The sequence below is a fragment of the Balaenoptera ricei genome, chromosome 20 (genome assembly GCF_028023285.1).
Source record: "Balaenoptera ricei isolate mBalRic1 chromosome 20, mBalRic1.hap2, whole genome shotgun sequence".
Taxonomy (NCBI): domain Eukaryota; kingdom Metazoa; phylum Chordata; class Mammalia; order Artiodactyla; family Balaenopteridae; genus Balaenoptera; species Balaenoptera ricei.
The window spans coordinates 50,528,366-50,553,233 of record NC_082658.1 but is presented as its reverse complement, the minus strand read 5'-3'; the positions used below and the strand labels follow the sequence as shown (position 1 = coordinate 50,553,233).

The following is a 24,868-nucleotide window of genomic DNA, read 5'->3' as shown; positions in this document are numbered from 1 at the left end:
TCCTTAGCTGTCTTCTTTCTTGGGAACAACGGAGCAGATCTCCAGGGCAGGGAGCAGCACTGTCCTGGGCCAGAGGAGGCTGGAATCCCCATCTCCTTGGGGCTCTTTATGTGATTTAATGTTCTGATCCCCATCCCCCACCTCTACCCCATCTGAGTCTGGCTGCTTTCTGCTTTCCCAGGGTGCAGAGCAACAGTGCCAAAGGGAACCCTCTGACAGGAAAAGTGTCCCTTACTTGTAGCTTGTGGAGGCTAGTCTTACTCACCTCTTAGGATTAACAAAACTGCCTTACATGTCTCATTGGGATTAAAGGATCAGAATATCAAGAGAGATTAAAAGGGGAAGATGCCAGCCCAACACACTGATCCTCTTAGAGCCTGCCCTCTGATTCCTGCAGCTGAAGAGGAACCAAATGAAGGGGATTAGTCTCTGCCGGGGCCCCTCCGCAAGCAGCACCACCAGCCGGCCCCCCAGTCCTCTCCACCGGCCTGGTAAAACCGGCCTCCCCTTCCCTTTAGGATTGCTGAGTCAGTGGTTAGATGTTCTTATGACTCTTCTCTGAAACAGAATTACTGTTGCCTCCTAGGAACCCCTGGCTCAGCCAAATCCTGACCCACTTGATAGGGGTTTTCATGTATGCCTCTGTTAGGGGGTGGACTTGGAAAGGCAGAGGGACAGCTTGGGGTTCCCTGGGGGCACTGAAGCAGCCCTGATGTTGCTCTGGATTAGCAAGGTCAAGGTGACTGGCTCTCACCCAGATGTTCCTCTTTACAGGATTAACCCAGCCTTGACGGTTTGCCTGGGCCTTTCCTTGGCATCCTGTACTGCATTTTTGCTTTGGAAGTTAGGGGTCTTTCAGCTTCGTGGTGAACAGTGAATTGTCCTGGTGTGCTGCCTTACCTCCTTCCATGTTTTGCCCAGAAACGTCCCTGTGGTACCTAGGAGGCTGCCAGGTAGAGCAGGCCTCAAAGGGAGAAAGACCTTTGTCTTTCACTCCTGAGAGTACCAGGAGCTTGGGGAGGGGGCGTGGAGGGTGAGGAAAATTGATCCCCAACCCCTCCCCAAACTATAGTCAAGTTTCTTTTTCTCATACTCCCTAAACTGTTGTGCCTGGTGGCATTGGCCGTGATAGGGAAGATGCATCCTTTGGTATAGGCGTAACTTCCTGCTTTAACGGTTGCTGTTTATTCTCTTTTCACCTCATTTTCCCCTCTAGACAGCTTCCCTCAGAGAGAAGGGAGCAGAAGGGCCAGGCCTGGGCACTGCCCAGGTCATTGGCCCTAATACTGAGTTGTCTTGAGGGATCAGAGGAGCCCAGTGATCTTGACTGGTGACTTGATAGGGTGGCATGTGACCCAAATAAAGGAAAACTAGGCTTTGGCCATCTAGTAAGTGCCAACATAGAGGGTGCACCCAGCCAGCCCTGTGGGATAGGAATCTGTGCTATCTAATACGGGAAGCAGGGCGCTTGCTTCAGCCCCACCAGGAATCAGGAAAGCATCAGGAGGTTTGGTCTCCTACAGGACTGCTCTCTGAGCTGCTGGCAGGGTGAGGAGGGGCCCAACGCTGGAGAAGAAACAAGCAGATGAGCCAGTTTTATAGCAGGGGTTGTGGATTTCACAGTGCACTGGGTACCTTTCTTTACAAGAAGTCATGTGTTAGGATCTGTTTAAATGAATGGGATAAAGAGATTTCTACCAACCAACCCAGATCTTGTTTGGGGATCTGGGACCAAAGGCAGGTCCAGGGCAAAAACTACCTTGGACTCTATTTTCTGGATAGTGCTGTGAGATTAAGCATATTCACCTGCCTCCTTAAGCCTTGAAGTAGGATGTGAAAATGGGAAAGATGAAATTAAACACACCTGATGGCTAAAGAGAGGCCACGGAGCACCGTTGCTTAGTGGCTCTGGGCGGATTTGGGCAAGGCCACATGAGAAACTGCGGGATGAGCTCCCGGATCAGGGGGTCCCAGAGCGATCTAATTGGACAGTTCCTGGGAACTGGACTGTGTGCAGCCATCGAGAAGATTCTGCGTTGGCAGTAACTCCCATCTCTCTGTTTCTTCAGTATCAAGTAGGGCAGCTGTATTCTGTGGCTGAGGCCAGCAAAAATGAAACGGGTGGTGGTGAAGGCGTGGAGGTCCTGGTGAATGAGCCCTATGAAAAGGACGGCGAGAAAGGCCAGTACACGCACAAGATCTACCACTTACAGAGGTAGGTGGCTGCGCCGCAGAGCGAAGGCGTCCTGGTATCAAAGTGGAGACAGCGGGTCATTCGGGGTGTTTTCTGAGTTGTTAGCTGGTTGCTCAAGTCGCTTCACCTGTGAGAGTAGGTAGAGGTGGTTCTTCTTTGCTTATTTAAAGGGTTGTTTGTTTTTAAATAAAAGTAGTACTCACCCCACCAGGCTCCTAGTCCTCAGAAGTGTGGGCCCTTCCATTGTCTGTGAGTACCAGAGTTGTGTGTGTGCGTGTGTGTGTGTGTGTTCGTGTGCACACACTGTGTGTGTAAATGGCTGTTCATTTCCTTAGTTATCTGACAGAGATGGGATCTCTTCTTTCTTATCATGTCATGGCTCTTTCCCTGTCAGCATATTTGGCCTCATTCTTTTAAAGTACACGTCGTATCTTTGAACAAATGTGCTAGAAGTTGTTTCACCAGTCTTCTCTTGACGTATATTTACAGTCATTTCCAGATGTTTACATACAGTACTCCACTAAAACTCCTTCTGCACAAATCTTTTGATATACTCAATGTGTGTAAATCTATAGTAAATGTTCCTACAAGTAGAATTGTGGAGTCAGGTAGTATTTTAAATTCTGATATTGTGAAATCAGCTACCGGAGAAATTTTGGTACCTCTCTTTGGATCAAAGGCATAAGTATTTAAGAGTATAGCTTGAACTGATTGTTGTACCAAAATCCATTGCAAACCACAGAATTGCTGAATCCCTCACCAAGACAGTAATACTTCAGTAAACTGTAAGCTGGCCCAAAGGACATTGAAAGCCATAGTAAACATATACCAGCTTGAATGGAAATTGAATCAATCTAGTTTTAGAAACTACCCAGTACTGGAAAAAATAAACCTGCTATTTTTTTTTAATTGTGGTAAAATGTACATAACACAAAATTAACCATTTTTACCATTTAAAAAAAAATATTTACTTATTTATTTATTTATCTGGTTGCACTGGATCTTAGTTGCGGCAGGCAGGCTCCTTAGTTGTGGCATGCATGTGGGATTTAGTTCCCTGACCAGGGATCGAACCTGGGCCCCCTGTATTGGGAGCACGGAGTCTTATCCATTGTGCCACGAGGGAAGTCCCACCATTTTTAAGTTCAGTGGCATTAAGTAACATTCACATTGCTGTGCAACTTAAACCTGAACCTTAATCTCTAGTCAATTAAACTGAGCAAAGCAGTTTCATTTTCATTTGGTAAAATTGCTGATTTAATGTAGTCTGCTGATCTAGGGATGTAAAAGTGCCAGCCCAGAGGGGTCCAGGATTTTGTGAGTGCCAGAGCCAGGAAGAGAACAACACTGAAGTGGGGAAAAAAATCTCATCAAAGGACTTCCTGGTGGTCCAACGGTTAAGATTCCGTTCTTCCACTGCAGGGGGCACGGGTTTGATCCCTGGTCGGGGAACTAAGATCCCACATGCCGCATGGTGTGGTCAAAAAGTTAAAAAACAAAACAAAAAAGACCAACTCACCAGGATCCCATTTCCTTGACATTGTGCTCTTTTCCCTCCATGCCTTCTCCTCGTCCTCCTCTGAGTTGACTGCCAACCAATCCTTACTGAGCCACTAACTGTTGATTAGAATAAGGCTTAAGACACACCTTCTGGGGCTTCCCCTGTGGCACAGTGGTTAAGAATCCGCCTGCTAATTGCAGGGAACATGGGTTCAAGCCCTGGGCTGGGAAGATCCCACATTGCCACAGAGCGACTAAACCCTGTGCCACAACTACTAAGCCTACGCTCTAGAACCCGCAGGCCACAACTACTGAAGCCCTCGTGCCACAGCTACTGAAGCCTGCGAACCTAGAGCCCGTGCTCCGCAACAGGAGAAGCCACTGCAATGAGAAGCCCGCGCACTGCAACAAAGAGTAGCCCCCACTCACCACAGCTAGAGAAAGCCTGCACGCAGCAATGAAGACCCAGCGCAGCCAAAAATCAATTAATGAATTAAAAAAAGACACACTTTCCCCATAGTACATTTGTATTTTTTAAAGAGGACTTTGAAAAGAGATAGTGAGGCTGGTAGTAGGGGCCAGTTGGTTCCTCAAGACTCAGTTGGTCCAACCAAAGTGGCAGAGAGGAGGTCTGTACATATGGAGGGTGGGACATGTCTCACCTTCTCCCTTATGGAGAGAGTGGAAACTCTGAACTGCTACCTACCACTACTCTTAACCCCAAAACACCCAATTGCCAAGAAAAGAAAAGAAAACCAACAGTGCTGAATGCCGTGACCACCTCCCCTCATGAGGACCAAAGCCGTTAGTTGTCCCAAATCAGAAACCATGGGTTCACAACACCCTCTTCCTTGTTCATCTTATCAAGTCCTTTTTTTTTTTTTAAAGATTTATTTATTATTTATTTATTTTATTTTATTTTTGGCTGCATCGGGTCTTAGTTGTGGCACGTGGGATCTTTGTTGAGGCATGCGGGATCTTTCACTGTGGCGCACGAGCTTCTCTCTAGTTGTGGCGTGCAGGTTTTTCTCTCTCTAGTTGTGGTGCATGGGTTCCAGAGCACGTGGGCTCTGTAGTTTGCCACACACGGGCTCTCTAGTTGAGGCTCAAGAGCTCAGTAGTTGTGGTGCATGGGCTTAGTTGCCCCGTGGCATGTGGGATCTTAGTTCCCTGACCACAGATCAAACCTGCGTCCCCTGCATTGTAAGACAGATTCTTTAGCACTGGACCACCAGGGAAGTCCCTCATCAAGTCCTTTTGAGTCCATCTCCTTGGTTATCTCCAGCATTTCCATTTCCTTCCATCATCTCTTGTCTGGATTACCACAGCAGCTCCTAACTGGTCTCCATGCTTTCCACTTCTCCGCACAGCTCCAAGCGTTCTGTCCAGAAGAAGATCTGTTGCTCCCTAGCTTAAAAGCTATAGATGGCCCTTTGCCCTTGGGATAAAGTCCATCCTCTTTGATGCAGCTACAAGATCTTTTATGACCCAGCCTCTGCTTGTTCTCCTGTATTCCCCACCTCATACCTTACACCAGCTACTCTGAACTTCTCTCTCTTACCCCCAGCTTTTCCCAGCCAACTGCCATCCTCTTGTCTAGCTCAGTCCTACCCACTCACTACTCTGTGTAAACCTTCCTTTCCCTGGGGAGCCTCGCCATGCACCGTGTTCTCACAGTGCTCTGCCTGGTTAGTTCCACTCCTCACTAGAACGGAAGCTTCCTGAGGGCAGGAGCCATGTCTGTGTGATTTCTACATGCATCGTGGTGCCTAACTCATAGAAATACTTACCTGAATGAGTGTGGCCAAGAGTGAGTGGATCTCAGTGCGCTGCTCTGCGTTCGGAGTTAGCTGTGTCCTGGAGGTAGCTCTTTTTCTTAGGCCTCAGGCACTAAGTTGATGAGGTTGTTGGAGCCTGCTAAGACTGCGGAGATTACCAGTTAAAAGCTGAGGCAGAGGAATACACATACCTTTTTTTAAACAAAAGAAACAAAAAGAGCTCATACGGTACCTGCTGCTCTGTAACCTGAGATAAGAATTGAATGGAAGAAAATATTTTGTCCTGGGAGGCAGATGGCCCTGAGGCCCTCCTGGCTGCCCAGAACTGACCGTAGCAGATCAAGTCATCTTGGATCCCATATTCCAAGTTAGTCAGCCAGTCACTCTGGTCCACTCTTGAAGACATCTCATCCTTGCGATGTGTAGTACCACGCCCTGGGCCCAGTGAGCTCTGGAAGAGTGCGTAATGATCGCGTAAGGACTGATAAGCCGTGGCAGGTAGCCCGGAGCCTCACCTGCTGTCCTGTTCCTGGCAGGTAGGGGGGCAAGTTGCGGGTGGATGTTAGTAGCCAGCCGAGCTGGGGTGTTGGGCTCTGACAGGTGGCTTTTCACACACAGAGTAACCTGCTGGTCTCAGGGGAACTTGCATGTCAACTCCCCACGAAGAAGCTGGAGCTGCAGCTGCAGCCTGGAGAATGTGCAGTAGAAGCCCATTGTCTTCTAACTCTCTCCTCTGTTTCTCTTTATAACCCTTTTCTCACTACAGCAAAGTGCCCACATTTGTTCGAATGCTGGCCCCGGAGGGAGCCCTGAATATACATGAAAAAGCGTGGAATGCCTACCCTTATTGCAGAACAGGTGAGTGCAGAGCTGGAATTTGGGCCCCACGGTGGATGGAGGGTGTGGTCAAGTAGACCCAGGGGTGGCAGTGAATTGGGGTTTTGTGTCCCACCTTCATTTTCCAGATTAAGCTAGTGGAAGGATGAGCTTGGGGCCTCCCTTCAGGCCGGTAGTGAGTGCCAGTGTTGTCTAGTGCAATTTGGCAGCCAGCTGGCTGGGAACCACCAAGTAGCCATGGCCCAAGATGGCATAGAACCAATCCCTCCAATTTGGGGATGGTATGATAATTTTGGTTTTTACTGATTACAAAAGTAACGTCCTCTGTCTTGGAGAATACATATAAACAAGAAAATAATCACCCATGATCCTTTCATTTCTGGTCACTTAACATTTTAGTGTCTTTCTAATCCTTTTTTAAAATGCTTTCATATACACATGTATATAAAGTCTCCAGACACGTTTTTCAGCCAAATTTTGGGTCAAATCATACTAATTATTAAATTGTTCATTTTTACTCAGTAAATGGGAAACCTTTTCTCTGTCACTACATATAGTCTATTTTTAAAAACTTATTAATAGTTGCATAGTATTCCATTGTATGAATGTACTGGGATCTTTTTAAGCTACTCCCTTATTGTTAGATACTGAAATTTCCAGTTTTAATAGGATGTATTCATGTTTGGCTTGAAAAGCAGCAGTGAGGCCCAGGGACTTTTGAGAGAGGCAGTCATAGGAAGGGGCCTTGCAGGGTGACCTTCCTGCACTGGAGAAGGGCCAGACCTAGACACCAAGAAAACATAGCAAAGAAAACCCTGATGTTGTTGGGGAAAAGTTGAAATAAGCCCAATATTTGATGACAAAGGGTTTAGAAACAGCTAGCCCCCAAGTATGTTATATAACACCTGCAGTCCGCACACCAGATTTGAGTGAGGGGGACCAGCAGGAGGGAAGTCACTTCTAAGAGCCCTGAATCAGTGGCTTCCACTAGACCAGCATGGTTTGGTTTTTTGTGGATTTTTTTGGCTGCACCATGTTGCTTGTGGGATCTCAGTTCCTTGACCAGGGATTGAACCCAGGCCTTGGCAGTGAAAGCTCCGAGTCCTAATTAGCGGACCACCAGGGAACTCCCTAGACCAGCATGTTCTATAGTTGAAGGTGGGAATAGGAGTGGAATTATTCTCTTAATCTTCCCTAGTCTTCTATCTGGAGTTTCTAGAAAGGAAAGATTTGAACCTTCACAGAGAACTTTCTATTCTAGACATTCTGGAATTCTAGCAGGGGGTTCTCTAGAGGTCCCCTGGAAGTCGACTGTGAGTTAAGTGGCTTTTCCCCCAGCCAATCTACATTTGTTGGCACAGACGGTCTGCCTGTGGGGTCCTCCTGCCAGCCTCTGCTTATACTTCTCTTGTTTGTTGGGACCTGGCACTCCCTAGATTGTATCTGATGAAGAAGATACATGTTGGAGACTTTGACTTTGGGAATGACTGAAGTCTAGATCACAGGGTCATTGCTCTCTTCAATCCTACGCAGGTTCAAGAACCTTGTATCAGGAGGTGCACAGTCATTGGTGGGACCTGGGATGTGTAATGCTTAGAGTTTTATTGCTGTAGCTGAAAATGCAAACATCACTATTCCCTAAGCATCAGGCAGGAAGCTGTTCAATTCTTGGAAAAGAGGCACGTACACACTTTCTTAAAAGACAGTGTGCACAGTGGCTGGGTGTGTCTGGTCTAGGGCCAGAGGTGAATTTTCTTGATGTGTAAGTGAGTTGCATTGAGCATGTGTCGTAAGAACCTTAGCCAACTTGGCATAAAGGAGGCAAACGGATAGGGTGGACTGCTGCATGCCTGGGGCGGGGTTCTGGGTACACAGCTTGTGCCAACTGAGAGATGCCACTGTCCTCTGTAATTCTGGGGAGAGTGTGCTGCAGCTGACATGGGCATTTTTCTAGACGCCACATGTTCATTCGCATCTTCTGATCCTTGGCCAAAAGAAGAAAAATGTAATTTCTAAATATTCCGTGAAGAGGAGAGGCAGGGAGTAGGGGAGAGGAGGTTGGCTTCTTCAGTGGGTGCTGACTTTACAGTCACAACCCAGCGTCATACAGAATGAATGTCTTTTTTATATAAATTTATTTATTTTATTTATTTTATTTTTGGCTGCGTTGGGTCTTCGTTGCTGCGCGCAGGCTTTCTCTAGCTGCGGTGAGCGGGGGCCACTCTTTGTTGCGGTGTGCGGGCTTCTCATTGCGGTGGCTTCTCTTGTTGTGGAGCACGAGCTCTAGGTGCACAGGCTTCAGTAGTTGTGGCTGGCGGGCTCTAGAGCGCAGGCTCAGTAGTTGTGGCGCACGGGCTTAGTTGCTCCGCGGCATGTGGGAATCTTCCCGGATGAGGGATCGAACCCATGTCCCCTGCATTGGCAGGAGGATTCTGAACCACTGCACCACCAGGGAAGTCCCGCCTTGTGTCTGTTGATTAGCACTTTCTGTCCCAACAGAGGCCAAACTAGGAGAAGGTTGCTCAGAGAGCATAGACTCAGAATCAGGTGGTTAGTGGGAGAACCTTGCGGGCTAGTGTCATCAAACCAGGCCAACCTGACACTCAGGATGGGGCTGCTAGATGTGCCATGTACACAGCCCAGGGCTCTTGCTCCCAGGACAGTGCTGGAGAATTTCTGCCAAACTGGTCTCTCTGGACTCGCCCTCAATGGATATCATACCCTTCATTTCCTTTTTTGTTAAACTAATAACAGGGCAGTTATTTCAATAGCCCTTTTAGTTATAATCTTGATCTGATGCTTTCTTGCAAGTATCTTTCGTTGGATTCAGGGAAATTACTGATAGTCTCTTGGGTCGTTTCTATACAAGGTGGATCTTATCCCTTATATTTCAAATTCTCCTCAATCTCAGAGGTAACCTTAGTTTCAGTTTTGGAGTTACAGAATTTGACTGTTAGCCCCATGTACTGTCAGATGGGGCAGTGTGGCATCCATCTGAAATTGCGATAACTGCTAAAGTCAGAGGGTACAGAATGATCTGGGCTGTGGTCAGGAGGAGGGCTAGTCTGTTCCCCAGTGACATTAGAGCTGCAGTCATTTTCTCTGATAAATAATTGAACGGTGCTTTCCGAGGGGGTCTCATTACAATGATCAGGAGTGTGGAGGGTGAGAGGTTTGGTTACAGTGAGAGGAAGGATGCAGAGGGCAGATAGACAGTGCCTGGCCTACAGTGCCCTGCTCTGTGCCCCGGGAAGTGGTGGTGGGGGGACACCAGGTGACACTCCGACGGCAGAGCAGCGGGTCTCCACACTTCAGCTCATCAGAGCTGCTCCCTGTCTTTGCCCAACTGGGAAGAGTCCTGAGGAGCCTGTAGTGGCATCGCTTTAACTAAATTCCATATTCGGTCTTTGGGAACTTTTGTATGAGTGAAACTTGAGAGTTGCTGCATTTGAGGTACCAGATGTACTCGCTGGGGCTTGGAGAGTGACCGTGGAGTGCCCCAGGGAGTGGAGAATTCTTTGCTTCCGTGCTCCCTGGGGGTGAGGGGTGGTTATTTTATTTATCCTCATTAATCTTTTTCTTTCTTTTTTCCATGTCCTTGTCTTGGAGCAGTTATTACAGTAAGTATTTTCAGGGGGGTTGGAACTGTAGATGATTTATAAGAAAAGGAAAAATAAAAATGGAACTGCCCCGGAGACTCCTGGGTATTCCTCTCTTTCTCTTGGGTGACTTTTGGAGCTTTTGAGACTTAATCCTTTCAGTCCTAATGAGGAACTTGTTAATTGGCAAAAAGGCCTCTTGCTTGAATCTACATTGGCAGGTGGCTTTGTAGGTGCAGCAGTTAGGACTGCGGCATACTAGCCCCGGGTCTCACGTGTACAGAATGATGCAAGGCTCTCCCCTGCTTGCCCCAGGCTTGGCCTTCCCAGGGTTGTACAAGAAGCTTCAGTTCAGCTGACCCGATTGTGACTTTCCCATTGGGGCATTTGTTGACCCCAGAGATCACTGACCCTTGGCAAAATTGAGAAATCAGCAAGGTTTCTTTTCCAGACCCAGCCCCTCTGTCAGTGCCCCTTCTCTCCGCCGTTCAGCGTCCTCATCCAGGTGCCTTGTCCCTGCTGGTAAATGTAGGAAGTTTCTGGGAACCTAATTCCCACTGAGGAGTTAGGGGGTTAACATGTTCCTCCTTTGAGTAGTTCCAACTTTTTAAAAGCACTAAGGGAGGAAGCTGATAATTAGCATGAAGGGTTAAATTAGCAAAAGCCTGGCTGGGGAGAACGGGCGCAGGTGGGGAACACGTTTGGTTGGCTGGGAAGTCTCCCCGTGCTTTTCCTATGCTGCCAGTCAGGCGTTACACCCTGTGCATGAGCCAAATAGGAGAGATACATGGATTAAATACATAGATTTTGAAGCCAGACACAACTGAGTTTGAGGCCCAGCTCTGTCGTTATCTCTGTGCCATTGGACAAGTCCCCTCACGCCTTTGAACGTAACTTTCCTTGACTGTAAGATGAGGGTGGTATTACTACAGCCCTTGCAGGCTGGGGTGAGGATTGAATGAGATAACACTCACCCGGCGTACTGTGGGCTCCTGGTACAGTTAGCTGTTACTATAAGGCAAAGGCTGGGGTCTCTCAACTGCCCGTGAGCAAGTAGGGGGGATGGTTACTCTCCAACTTTGAGCCTGGTGACTGTAAGGTATTTTTTTCCCCCTTCCAGAACGAGTACATGAAAGAAGACTTTCTGATTAAAATTGAAACCTGGCACAAACCAGATCTTGGCACCCAGGAGAATGTAAGTAGCACTTCCCAGGAGCCCCGAGGACTTCCAGGCCCCAGGACGGGGTGTTGAGGCTCCATCCCTGCCAAGGGGTCTGATCTGTGGTCCCCTTTTTCCTGGCCAGGCAGGCAGTAGCCTGTGCCCAGATCTGTCCTACCAGGATGGGATTGCTCTGTCTCTAATCTGAAAAATATGATCTCCGAGACTCTTTATAGGACCTCTCCTAGTGCTGGGATTGGTCTAAAAATGTAACTCCTGGCACAGAGGAGGTGAATTTTTAAAACACCAAAATTAGGGAATTCCCTGGCAGTCCAGTGGTTAGGACTTGGTGCTTTCACTGCCAGGGCCGGGGTTCAATCCCTGGTTGGGGAACTAAGATCCTGTAAGCCGGGCTTCCCTGGTGGCGCAGTGATTAAGAATCTGCCTGCCAATGCAGTGGACACGGGTTCGAGCCCTGGTCCAGGAAGATCCCATGTTCCGTGGAGCAACTAAGCCCATGCCCCACAACTACTGAGCCTGCGCTCTAGAGCCTGCGAGCCGCAACTACTGAAGCCCGCGTGCCTAGAGCCCGTGCTCCGCAACAAGAGAAGCCACTGCAATGAGAAGCCCGCGGACTGCAACAAAGAGTAGCCTCAGCTCGCCGCCACTACTGAAGCCCGCGTGCCTAGAGCCCGTGCTCCGCAACAAGAGAAGCCACTGCAATGAGAAGCCCGCGGACTGCAACAAAGAGTAGCCCCAGCTCGCCGCCACTAGAGAAAGCCCGTGCACAGCAACAAAGACCCAATGCAGCCAAACATGATAAATAAGTAAAATAAATAAATTTATAAAAAAAAAAAAAAAGATCCTGTAAGCCATGTGGAGTGGCCAAAAAAAAAAAAAAAATCAAAATTACAGCCTCTGTAGAGCGCAATTTGCCAGTACTCTTTAAATTTAAAATACAGGGGCTTCCCTGGTGGCGCAGTGGTTAAGAATCCGCCTGCCAATGCAGGGGACACAGGTTCGAGCCCTGGTCTGGGAAGATCCCACATGCCACGGAGCAACTAAGCCCGTGTGCCACAACTACTGAGCCCACGTGCCACAACTACTGAACCTGCGCTCTTGAGCCCACAAGCCACAACTACTGAGCCTGCGTGCCAAAACTACTGGAGCCCGTGCTCTGCAATGAGAAGCCACCACAGTGAGAAACCCGCGCACCGCAACAAAGAGTAGCTGCTCACTGCAACTAGAGGAAGCCCGCTCGGAGCAACGAAGACCCAACGCAGCCAAAAATAAATAAATAAAATTAATTTATAATAAATAAATATAATAAAATACACCTATCCTTTACCCCAGCAATTCCACACCTAGGAATTTATACTACAGTTATGTTTTCACATGTATGAAATAACTTATATACAAGGAGATTCATCTCAGCATTCTTTGTGTACCCAAAGGTTAAAAACAACGTAAGAGCCCATCAGTAGGACCCTGTTAAATAAATTGTTGTGCAGCCATATAGTGGTATATTATGCAGCCATTAAAAAGAACCAGTAGGGAACAGTCTTCAACATACACTGTTCAGTGGAAAAAGCACGATGTGAAACAGTGTGTATACATGCTACCATCTGTATTAAAAGAAAAATCTCTACACTTGAATGTTTAGCAGTGGTGGTACTTGGGAGTGGACTTGAAGACAAGAGAAAGAGTTACTCTTTATCATATCCTTTTGTGCATTTTGTAAATTTATTTATTTATTTTTGGCTGCGTTAGGTCTTCTTTGCTGTGCGTGGGCTTTTCTCTAGTTGCGGAGAGCAGGGGCTACTCTTTGTTGTGGTGCACAGACTTCTCATTGCAGTGGCTTCTCCTGTTGCAGAGCACGGGCTCTAGGCGTGCGGGCTTCGGTAGTTGTGGCTCGCAGGCTCTAGGGCGCAGGCTCAGTAGTTGTGGCACACGGGCTTAGTTGCTCCGCGGCATGTGGGATCTTCCCAGACCAGGGCTCAAACCCGTGTTCCCTGCATTGGCAGGCGGATTCTCAACCACTCTGCCACCAGGGAAGCCCCTTTTGTGCATTTTGAATTTGTATCAGAATTTCGTAGCATGATTTTGTATCTGGTGCCACCTATTTGAGTTAGTTAATTTTTAAGAGCATCAAAATAAGCAGTATATGGCTAACCAGGCAACATCCCCGTGAGACAAATGTATAGTCTTTACAAAGGGGCAACATATGGAAACAAAGTAGGTGATAGGGGAGTCCTGAGAGTGTCTTGGGCTGCTGCAGTTGTACTTAGCCTGAAAAATCAAAGCATTAGTTCTCAAATGTATGTCCACTTAAAATCCATCCTCCCACTCCTTTGGATAGTTTTGTATGTACCAGTAGGAATCTCGCATCTATGGCTATGGGAACAGCTGCTACTAGGTGTCCATTTTGGGTAAAGGGTGCTTCGTAGATGATAAAAACTACACAGTGGTCCTCCTTGTTCCTGCAGGTGCATAAACTGGAGCCTGAGGCTTGGAAACATGTGGAAGCCGTGTATATAGACATTGCAGATCGAAGCCAAGTACTTAGCAAGGTAGGAACTGTTCAGTGATATGGGTGGCCTTTGAGATGCAGAAATGACTTCTAAGTGTCAGAGAAACCAAGAAACCATACCCAACTTGACTCAAAGGGAAGTTCTCTCTTGGGTATTTTATTTTTTAAATGAGTGTTAAGAATTGCCTTGCCTTGACTCAGGGATACCACTAGGAAAATAGTGGCCCAGATGTATGTGTCCTGTTTGGCCTCTGCAAATTGTCACTGGATGACGCAGGTATTGTCCGTAGCCCTGGGGGTGATTTGCCCTGCTGAAGTGACACTTAGCCTGAAACTAGTTCTCTTTCTAACCTTGTGATTAAAAATATATATTGCCTGCCTATTTTGTGTTTAGAATACTCTGTTCTGTGGGTTCCATGTTGGGGGGTTGCCAGTTACATGAAAAGATAAGTCCCCTGCCCTCAAGACGTTGGTGGTCACTTCTCAGAGTAACAGACATGGCAGCAGCCACCTGGAAAGGACAGTCCACTGCTAGACCATAAAGTTGGAGAGATGGGGGACCAGGTCTGTCCTGCTCACTGCCCATGAGGTATTGGTTTAGGGAAGTAAAGGACTAGGTTTCCCCCATTCAGTACTCTTCCTATTTGACAGAGGCCTGTTGGAATCTGGGCACAGGAACTTGACTCTGCCCATTGGTAGGGAATAAGTGTTTGCTCTCTGTACCCCAGGGGTATGATACCTCTTTCCTGGAGTCACTCTGTGTGCCTAAGATATTTTGTTTTGTGCATTCCCAAATAGATATGAAAGCCATCTTGTGCTTCTTTGCCTAATATCCCCACACTTACCCTCAAAAGATTAGTGGATTTTTCAAAAAATTTTTTTTATTGAAGTATAACATATATAGCAAAGTGAATAGATCATAAGTGTGCAGCCTGATGAATTTCCTCAAACTGAACATCGCCAGATATTTCTCAAACAGAAATACTAGCCAAAAGTATGGTGCTTTGAGTACTTTGTTGACTGTTTCATGTGAGTGGAGAGAAGCAGAGGCGGGGAAGATTTAATAAATAATCTCCTTAGCTTTGGGAAATGCTTTATGATTGTGTGTGTGTGTGTGTGTGTGTGTGTGTATGTGTGTGATTTGATAGCTTCGTTATTTTTGTTAAGTAGATGCCATAAGGAGTTTGCTTTTCGTTGCCCACATTAGTCAATGCAGAGGAACAGCCCAAGAGTAAACTTTTGTTACTGTTAATTAACACACAGCACTGACTGCATTTTAAATCAGTGAGGGGAGACTGACGACAGTACACAAGAGGATTAAGTCTGTACATTGAACATTTCCAATAATGATTTTATTAAAGCAAGGCAGTTTAAAAACAAAAACAAAACAAGCCAGAGGGAGATGGGACTAGAAGATTTCAGGAATGACTGCGGCCAGTTGTTCTCAGCTCAGGCTGCCGTTTTAGAATCACCTGGGGAGTTAAAAAAAAAAAAATGCATGCAACCTTCCCCTGCAGATGTTCTTATTCACTGGGTTTTAGGTGGAATGACCCAGAAATCTGTACAGTTGACCCTTGAACAACATGGGTTTGAACTGCGGGGGTCTACTTAAAAGCAGTTTTTTTTTCAGTATTAAATACAGTTGCACACGATCTGTGCTTGGTTGAATCCGAGGATGCAGAGGAACTGCGGGTACGGAGGGCAAACTGTCAGTTGGACTCTTGACTGCGTGGAGGGTCAGCACCCCTAACCCCTGCCTTGCTCAAGGGTCAACTGTATTTTGAAAACATCTTCCTTGGTCATATGAATGTTCACTCCAGGTTGCAAATCCCCATCTTAAACAGTGGAAATACGTGCCTGCTCACATAGTCTGGTAAAAGTGAAAACAGGCCCTGGCAGACAAAATCACAGAGAGCTCTCCTCTGAGGCAAATGTAAACAGTTCTATATCTTGTTTATAACACTTTCCCAGATTTTCTGTGAGCCAGCAGCATCAAGAATGGTATGAACTGTACTCTGGTGGAAAATCTGATCTCTTTCTCTCTCTCTCTCTCTCTCTCTCTCTCTCTCTCTCTCTCTCTCTCCTCCTCCCTCGCCTTCCCCCTCTTTGTCCCTCCCCCCTCCAACTCCAACTTCTCTCAGGATTACAAGGCAGAGGAAGACCCAGCAAAATTTAAATCTATCAAAACAGGCCGAGGACCCTTGGGTCCCAATTGGAAGGTGCAGTTCACACCCTCACCACCAGGGGGGGTGGGCTGGGGCCAGTGTGTGTGGGCTTCCCCCATGGAGGAGGGGAATGGCCCGCCCGGGCTAAGGGGGATCCAGAGGTCTGCCCTCTTAGTTAACTGCTTGCCTGTGGGTGTGTTTCTAATACAGCAAGAACTTGTAAATCAGAAAGACTGCCCATACATGTGTGCATACAAACTGGTTACTGTCAAGTTCAAGTGGTGGGGCCTGCAGAACAAAGTGGAAAACTTTATACATAAGGTAAGTGACCAGGGTGGGAGGCCTTCCCAGTATGTGTTAGCGGGGGGTGTTTTGCCCGACAAGAGAAGATCATACAACCCACGTGGCGTATATCAACCCACGTGGCTTGATATTTTGGTTTCATTTCCCAGACCCCCACTCCCCCTTGCACTGAGCTGTCTTACAGTTTAATGCTGTCCATCCAAGGGTACCACATGTGAAAGGTAAGGAAACTGAGGCAAAAGAAGGAAACAGGAAGGGGCTTTGCTGTGATTAAATGAAAAATTAAATTCAGCATCTTTTCTATTTATTTATTTAGTTGTGCTGGGTCTTAGTTGCGGCAGGTGGGCTCCTTAGTTGTGGCTTGCGGGCTCCTTAGTTGCGGTCCGTGGGCTCCTTAGTTGTGGCATGTGAAGTCTTATTTGCGGCATGCATGTGGGATCTAGTTCCCTGACCAGGGATCGAACCTGGGGCCCCTGCGTAGGGGGTGCGGCGTCTTAACCACTGCACCACCAGGGAAGTCCCTCAGCATCTTTTCTTGATGCCAAAAGGCAAGAAGCACTATGAACCAAATTCTCCAGTGCCCTGGATTACTGAACTAGACAGACCTAAGGAGTTTTTTCCTTTTTTCTTTTTTTAACAAGAGAATCTCAAACAAAAGTATAATAACATGTAAAAATGGGAGACCCAGGAAAACTGAGCAACTCGCCCAAATGACACCTAAGGAGTTTCTATAGCCTTATTTCTGATGTGTGAGTCTGGTGAAATTGGGCAACATTCATAGCTGCTGGCCAGTTTTAACCTGGCTTTAGGCTCAAGAGACAAGGAGGAAACTTTGCACAGTTGTTTTGGGACCTTGACTTGTGGACTGCCTGTCTTGGTAGCATTTTGGGCACAGAGCCTCGCGGTGAGGAAGGCACCAACCCTCTCCTGGGGGCTTCCCCTACTTGAGGCCATTCCTTTCAGACACATGGAGGCACAGGTCACTGACCTGAGGGACTGGAGGGCTGATCCAGATCAGCCAGCCAGGTATCACTCCCCCCGCCCCCGTAAAGTGTGGGTACTGGCACAGAGGTCGTGGGGCGGAGGGCTGCAGCAGTGGCCTGCACCTTCCGGTTCTAACTTGGGTCCCTCCTTTTTATAGCAAGAGAGGCGTCTGTTTACAAACTTCCACAGGCAGCTCTTCTGTTGGCTTGATAAGTGGGTTGACCTGACTATGGACGACATTCGAAGGATGGAAGAAGAGACGAAGAGACAGCTGGATGAGGTATGTGGGAGGCCAGACGAGACTCTGGGACTGTCACCTAGATAACCGTGAACATTACGGAGACTGTCGTGCCAGGGCAGTTCACTGAGGGCACCATCCTGTGGTTCTAGGAACATGTCAGCGTCCACTGTGGGTAAGGTCTAATGCCAGGCGATATGGGAACTACAAGGAAGAAAGCAGCCTGTGCTCTTGAACTTGCAGTCTAGTCGAGGTCTTGGCATATCCAGAGAGACAAATATGGCGGGCTGTGCTGAATGCCAAGTGAGTAATACAGTTGCTGCAGTGGTTCTTCAGAGCCGGTGGGGTGGGATGGTGCTGGGCTGCAGAGATGGAGGCGGCCCCGGGAGGAGGCAGGCTGGGCTGGTCCACGAATGCCACGCACGTCACCCGCAGAGGACAGCAGCAGCACACAGAGCTAACCCCTCTATAAGGGTGCTGGGAGCTATTTTTAGAGTTTGGAGCCTTTGCCTTTTTTTTTTCTTGGCCGTGGCATGGATCCCAGAAGGAGAGCTATCTGCTGCTCCTTGGAAGCCTGAAGACCTAACACTCCTCTTGCCTCATTTGGGGAATTTGGGGCTGCTTCCCTGCAAGGCTCACTCTGAGGAGATGGTCAGTAAATAACATTCAGGCAGCCACTGTGTGTGAGACACTATTCGGAGGGCTTTTCCACGTCTTGTCCCATCTCCTGTGATCCTCACAACCCCTGTGAGGACGCGCTCAGATGAGGAGGTAGAGGTTCTCAGAGTTCAAGCCGTACCCAGGGTCACACAGCCTGCAGGTGATACAGTCAGGGGAAGAGCTGTAGCACTCAATCACTCTGTCTCTTCTCCCTCTAAATGCCATTTGGGGCTCCCTCCTGCCTCTCGGGGCTAAAAATAAGGCAGGAAGCTCTGTTTCATAGGAACTGCCATCCATTGCTCCCTCCTTTCCCTGGGAGGGTTGGCATGGAGCCTGGGTGTCTGGCAGGCATAGCTTTGCACGGCCTTGTCTGGCTCTCCAGCGGGGCCTCAGGTGAGACACAGGCCCGGGTCCACGGTGCCCCACACTACACAGGTGCTCCCGCTGCACTGTGCTGGTCTCGGTGGAGAATGGGCCCGCGAGCTCTTCCTTGCTTGATTTTACCCTCCAGGATGACACTTCCTGGGCTGACTCACTGGTTACAGTGGTTTGCTGAGTTAGTTCCTGTTGTAGGCAGATGTTTTAGTTATTCATTCAGGTACATTTGGCAGGGAAGTGGCAGGATTTTGGACACAACTCCTGATTCTTCTGCTAAGGATCTTCAGGAAGTGGTAGATTTTAATGTCCAGGGCTCAGACGATTCTAACAATGTAAGAGGGAGGCCTGAGTCTTGTGGTCACCCGATTCTTGAGAAAAAGAAAAGAAACAGGTTACCAAATGGAAGAACACGGAGCTTTCGGGGTTTAGCCTGTAGCTTCAGCTGCCCACTGCCTGGCAGGCCAGCCAGAAGTACGCTGGGGTCATGGAAGTGTTTGCTGACAGCCTTTCACCCTTTGGGTCGAATTCGAATTCTTGGTGCTGGGAGAACTCTCCTGAGCATTTACTGGATCTGCCTCCCTCAGATCCAAAGTTTGAGAGCACTTGTCCTCAGGGAGTTCTTTTTTTAATCCCCACCCCTTGTCTTTGCCTGTTTCTCCATTCTGTGGATAATTGTGCCAAAAGCTTAGATGATCTCTGTCCTCCAAGATAATTGCAAAATGCAGAAAACCCTCTTTGGAATTGGAATTTTTTAAATAGTTGGCAGTGGAAGAGAAAGCAAAGCCACTGGGGGACATGTTCTGACCCCTTTAGCAACTGTATGGGACCTTTGTGTGCTGACTGTACTTCTGGCTCACTTCTCTTTTTTCTTTATTTTTCCTGTTTCTAAAAATATTTTTATCAAAGTTTTATTTTCAGAGTTATACTTTTTTCATTTTTAATTAAAAAAACACTTTATTGAAGTCTGATTGATGTACAAAGAGCTGCACCCATTTAATGTGTACATCTTGATGAGCTTGCAGATAAATAGACATCCGTGAAACCATCACCACAGTCAGTGCCAAAAGCATATCCACCACCTCCACAAGCATTTTTATAGTTTTAAAACTCAGGCAGTATCCCAGGCTTATAAGGAAGATGCTGCCCTCCTCTGCCCTGGCCCTGTGCTCCTACCCCCAGAAGTAGCCCCTTGCAGTTCTCACAGTTGTTTCTTTTGTTAGTTACCTCCGAGTTTCTAAATAATAGGTTTATCCTCTTAATTCACAGTTTTTCAACTTTAGCTGTTAATTGCTCGCTTCTTCCTGTGGAAGGTTTAGCTCTTTTACTCCACCCACCACTCACACGCTCCTCCTCTCCATCCTTCAGTGTCACAATTTGGGGTTAACTGGTCATTCAGCATTTATCATTATTATACCTTTGTCATTGTTTTTCCGAACTGAACCCTTTCATCTACTCTGATCTTCATTCCTTCCTTGGATAATTTTCTTGTTTTGTTAGGAAGTTAGTAACCGCGTTCCTTCTCTTTGTTAGCTTAGTTCTCTGTATCATTAAGTTTTTGAGTCTCAACAGGGTGGTTGGTTGGGTTGGTTGCACAATAATGTAGTTGACGTTGGTTCATTCTCCTTCATTTTGCTCCCACTCGGTGGGCACTTGGAGCTAAAGATCTCTTTAGTTCTGGGAAATGTTTTTGTGTTACCCGTTTCATCATTTTCTCCCCTCTGTTCTCTTTGTTCTCTTTCTGGATTTTTTTTTAGTTAGAAGTTGGACCTCATGAATTGACCTTCTAATTTTCTTGTTTTGTCTCCTTTTTCGTCTCCTTCCTAGGGGAGGTTTTCTGAAGTTAACTTTTCTCTCCTCTATTGAACTTAAGACATTTTAAAGCATTTCTTGTGCTGTGTTCTTTTTTTCTTTTTTTCTGCTGGCATCATTTTCCTTTTCTGAAGCTCCGGGTTTTGGTTCTTGCTTGGCTTTGAGATATCTCTGCCACCTGAACGTTCTTTGTGTTCTCTGAGCTCCTTTTTCCTATGGGACTCTGTGTTTTCTGTTAGGGGCTTCCCTCAAATGACTGGGGGTGGGGGGTCCTTGGCTGTCCATTCAAAGTGAAGAGTGAAGCTCCAAAAAGTGGTTGGAGGCTCTCTGAGTCAGTGGCTGGGCTTATTGAAGGGTAATCAGGTGGTTCCATTGGGGTCCCCCACTTCAGGATCCTGAGTCTATTTTTCTTGGGCTGCTCATTTTGCTTTGAGAGGACTCCCCAGTCTTTTGCTCATGGGGATGGTCAGGGCCAGCATTCTGGGAGCTGAGCTGGAGAAGGGTCCTGGTGGGCTCACTATGCCATGGGGTGGCTCTGACTTAATCCCATTGTATTCTGCATCATGCCCACTTCACGCCTAGCTGAGCCTGGGGTCCTGAGTTCAAGACCTCAGTGCCTCCAGAGAGTGAATCCCTGGGCTTTGCAGGAAGGGGGCGTTACTTGACCGTGAAAACTGGGGGAGGGAACACCAGGGCACGCCAGGCCCAAATGGTTCTTTATTCCCACTTTCAATGAAGTCACCTGTTTTCACCCCTAGCTGCATTCCCACTTTTAGAGGCACCTGGTGCCGCCAGTTCCCAAGCCTCTGGGTGACCTGCAGCACCACTGGGTCCCCTCCTCACCAGCAGCTCCTGCTGCTCTGCAGATTAGTCATTGCTCATCCATCCTTTTTCATCTTCCAGAATGCCATTTCCATCTCGTATCTGTAGTTGTCTCCTCTGTTCTTGTTGTCTTTATAGTTTTCTATCTTTTTTTATTCCTTTACTGTCATTGTGGTAGGGTCTTGGGGAGGAATAGCAACAAATGCATGTATTCAATCTGCCATGATTAACTGCAAGTTTGTGATAGAAATTATGACTGTTAGGGAGTTTCCTGGTGGCCTAGTGGTTAGGATTCCAGGCTTTCACTGCCGTGGCCTGGGTTCAGTCCCTGGTCGGGGAACTGAGATCCTGCAAGCTGCGTGGCACGGCCAAAAAAAAAAAAAAAATCAGAGAAATTATGACTGTTATTCTTTAAACCAATGTAGTCTGGTGTGGGTGGGTTGTTTTGTGAGTTATGAGAGGTCACTATAAGGCCACAGTCACCACTGCGATAACGCTTGTCCCTCTGTGGGGGTGGACCCACCATTCTTGGATTGAGGCTCAAAGATTTGAGAAATGAGATCAAGAGACTGGTCCTGGGACTTCCCTGGTGGCGCAGTGGTTAAGAATCCACCTGCCAATGCAGGGGACACGGGTTCGAGCCCTGGTCCAGGAAGATCCCACATGCCGCGGAGCAACTAAGCCCGTGCGCCACAACTACTGAGCCCACGTGCCACAGCTTCCGAAGCCCACGCACCTAGAGCCTGTGCTCCACAACAAGAGAAGCCACTGCAATGAGAAGCCCGCGCACCACAACAAAGAGTAGCCCCAGCTCGCCCCAACTAGAGAAAGTCCGCGCGCAGCAACGAAGATCCAACACAGCCAAAAATTAATTAATTAATTAATTAATTTTTAAAAAAAGAGATTAGTCCTTTTCCCTAAAAACAAAAATGTCAGGAAATGTGTGCCTGTAGGGGAGCAGTGGCTCTCCCTCCTTCCCTCGCTCCTGATCTTAAGAAACTCAATCTCAAAAGTGGAAGAGGGTACCTTAAAGGTCATTTAGTCCAATTATATGTCCAGTGCTTGAGTCCTCTCTGCAGCTTTCTCACCAGCTTGTGCTTGATCACCTCCTGTAATGGGGAACTCACTGTCTTATGAACATGGTGGTAATAAACATATCTGTATTATTTTTTTAAATTGAAGTACAGTTGATTTACAATAACATCTGTATTATTAAGAGAAGCTAACACTGAGGTCTTACCATGTGCCTGTCATGTGTGGTAAACATTTGACATATATGGTCATGAAATGCTCATGGCTACCTGTGCCATAGGTATTATTTTCAGAGAAGTTAAGGATACCTTCTAGTTCAGAGAATAGGTACCTCCTGGGCCTTGGTCATTAACTCTAGATAATGAGACTGGGAGAAGAGGACTCATTTTAAAAATTTTAAGAAAACTTGTTTCCCTACTTACTGGACTCTCTAGAACATTTGCTGAAAAACAGCAAAGAACACACGATTAAGATCCTGCCGCATTTTCTTCCCCAGCCTTCCCTTGTGGGTCTTCCTCTCTAAATCCCTCCATAGCCCATTCCTTCTGGACTTTGTACTTTGGGATGGAGCTCAGAGGCTACATGGCGCTCTTGCTCTGCTGGCCCACCCTGGGAGCTGTCTCTGAGCCTCCGAGTAGCCGGCCTTCCTGTCTGTTTGCTTGTGTGTGAATGTGCCTGTCCCTTTCTCATCAACTGAACTTTGATGAAGAGGGCCTTTGCTCCATCCTATGACTTTTTGACTGATGGATCACCATCAGTTTTACATTTTAACTCTTAAACTCTGGACCGGTTACGCAGCAATTGTATAAGTGTCCCTGTGCAGTGAAGTGCCTGGCAGGACACTACATCCTAGTTTCCCGTTTGGGTTTGTGGTAGACAGAAGGTCTGAGGATAAAGAGAAACCACTCAGTGCCTAGCTCACCTGCTGGGCTGTGGGAGATTGGAATCTGAGATTCCCATAGCGCCTGCAGAGGGCAAAGCTAGGTCTTTTGAGGCCGAGGGATCCCTGTCTGTGGAGTCTTAATTCCTTCCGCCCTGCCCAGAAGTGATTGACCCCAGCCAGGGCAGACCACCTGCAACATTGACCAGCATCTTGAAATATAGGAGCAGCTTTCTTTTCTTTTTAAATAGTTTCATTTTTCAATATTAAGGTAATATATAAGCATTAAACATTTTTTGGAAAAGAGTAAAAAGTAGAAAGAAAAAAAACACTTGTACTCTATTTAAAGATAAGTACTCTATTTAAAGATAACCATTTCAAGAATTCGTACACACTTTTACTTAGCTATGATGGTATTCCATGTGCCTGGGTGGTTCTCTCACTTTTTTCTCTGAGCATTGTAACAAAGCATTTCCTGCTAAAAAAAAGTTTCTTCACATACATGTTTCTAACAACAGTGTACATATTGCTCTGTACTCTGTCATCACCCTGTGTTGGATTTTCCTTCATGTTGTTGTAGGTTCTCACTGTTTTTAAATAATGCTGTGATGAAAATTTTTTATGCACTCAGTTTTTTTGGTAATTAGGATTATTTACTTAGGATAAATTCCTACAAGTGGAATTAGAGAATTTAAGACTCTTGTTACCTATTGCCAAATTTCTTCCCCCAAAGGCTGAATCTGTTTGTAGAGTGGCTTTCTAGAGAGGTTCTTTTTTTTTTTCTTTAAGATTTTTTTTCTTTTTTTTTTTTGATGTGGACCGTTTTTAAAGTCTTTATTGAATTTGTTACAATATTGTGTCTGTTTTATGTTTTGGTTTTTTGGCCATGAAGCATGTGGTGGGATCTTAGCTCCCAGACCAGGGATCGAACCCACACCCCCTGCATTGGAAGGTGACGTCTTAACCATTGGACTGCCAGGGAAGTCCCTAGAGAGGTTCTAAAAACAATTCCACATTTGCCTCATATCTGTGCACTTTCAGAACTAACTGGTTTGTGGTTACTTTTCAGTGTCTTAAACTGATTGGGTTTTTTTGGGTTTTTTTTTACTAGCTTTATTTTTTTATTGAACTTTTTATTTTGAGATGATTATAAGATTCACATGCAGGTATAAGAAATAATACAGAGAGGAGATCCGTTTCTCCCAGTGACATCTTGCAAAACAATAGTACAATATCACACCCAGGAAATTGGCATTGATACTTTTACAAGTTTCTTTAAGTAAAGGAGTATTTCATACTTATAGTAAAAGCAGTTTTCAAAAGATAGAGAAAAATGTTAAAAAATATAAGTCCAAATAGATAAAGAAAATAAGTAGATGAATAAAAGTCCCTTTCTTCCAACCTTCGGCCTCATTCCCTAGAGGAAACCACTGCTAAAAACAAACAAACCAGGACTGGAGCTTCTATTTTCATGTTCCTCGACTATATGTATATATATAGCCTGCAGTGGTTTGATCCAAGGAACACTACAAACATCAGATAAAATCTCTTGTGTCATTTAGGCCCCAGGAAACAGGAAATAAGCATTCTTAGAGCATTTCATTATAAGAATGAAATAATGCATTTTTATTTCAGTGGCACCCTCTGTGGGGGGAACCTTGTCTCTGAGAGTAAAGGAAGCTATCCTGTTTCCTGATAGGAAGTTGCATCTTATTTCAAGCAGTAGGAAAACAGGACCTGGCTTCGCATTAGTAAATTAAAGCCAGGTGGTGGACTCTCAGGGTATACAAGGATCTGCTTGAGGCCCAGGGAGCTTTGGTCCCATGATACTAAATCTTAGCCTCCCTGATTATTGAAAATTTACATGAATGGTCATTAGTGAGCAGACATTTAAAGCGTGCTTTTCTGTCTTTAAAAAATTTTTATTTTGAAAGAGTTTCAAACTTACTAAAAATGACAAGAAGAATACGGAGAACTCCTGTATATTCTTGAACCCAGAG

The 24,868-nt window shown here is 46.5% G+C and overlaps 1 protein-coding gene across 1 annotated transcript in view; it reads left to right on the top strand.

Annotated features, from left to right (window-relative positions):
* PITPNA (phosphatidylinositol transfer protein alpha) overlaps positions 1-24,868 on the top strand; it is a 37,325-nt gene that overhangs the window by 6,835 nt on the left and 5,622 nt on the right. Inside the window, exons 3-10 of the mRNA XM_059907854.1 lie at positions 2,070-2,215; positions 6,239-6,330; positions 9,922-9,929; positions 11,029-11,103; positions 13,554-13,637; positions 15,739-15,816; positions 15,973-16,083; positions 17,207-17,329. Of these exons, the coding sequence (XP_059763837.1) occupies positions 2,070-2,215; positions 6,239-6,330; positions 9,922-9,929; positions 11,029-11,103; positions 13,554-13,637; positions 15,739-15,816; positions 15,973-16,083; positions 17,207-17,329 (717 nt within the window). The remainder of the gene's footprint in view (positions 1-2,069; positions 2,216-6,238; positions 6,331-9,921; positions 9,930-11,028; positions 11,104-13,553; positions 13,638-15,738; positions 15,817-15,972; positions 16,084-17,206; positions 17,330-24,868) is intronic.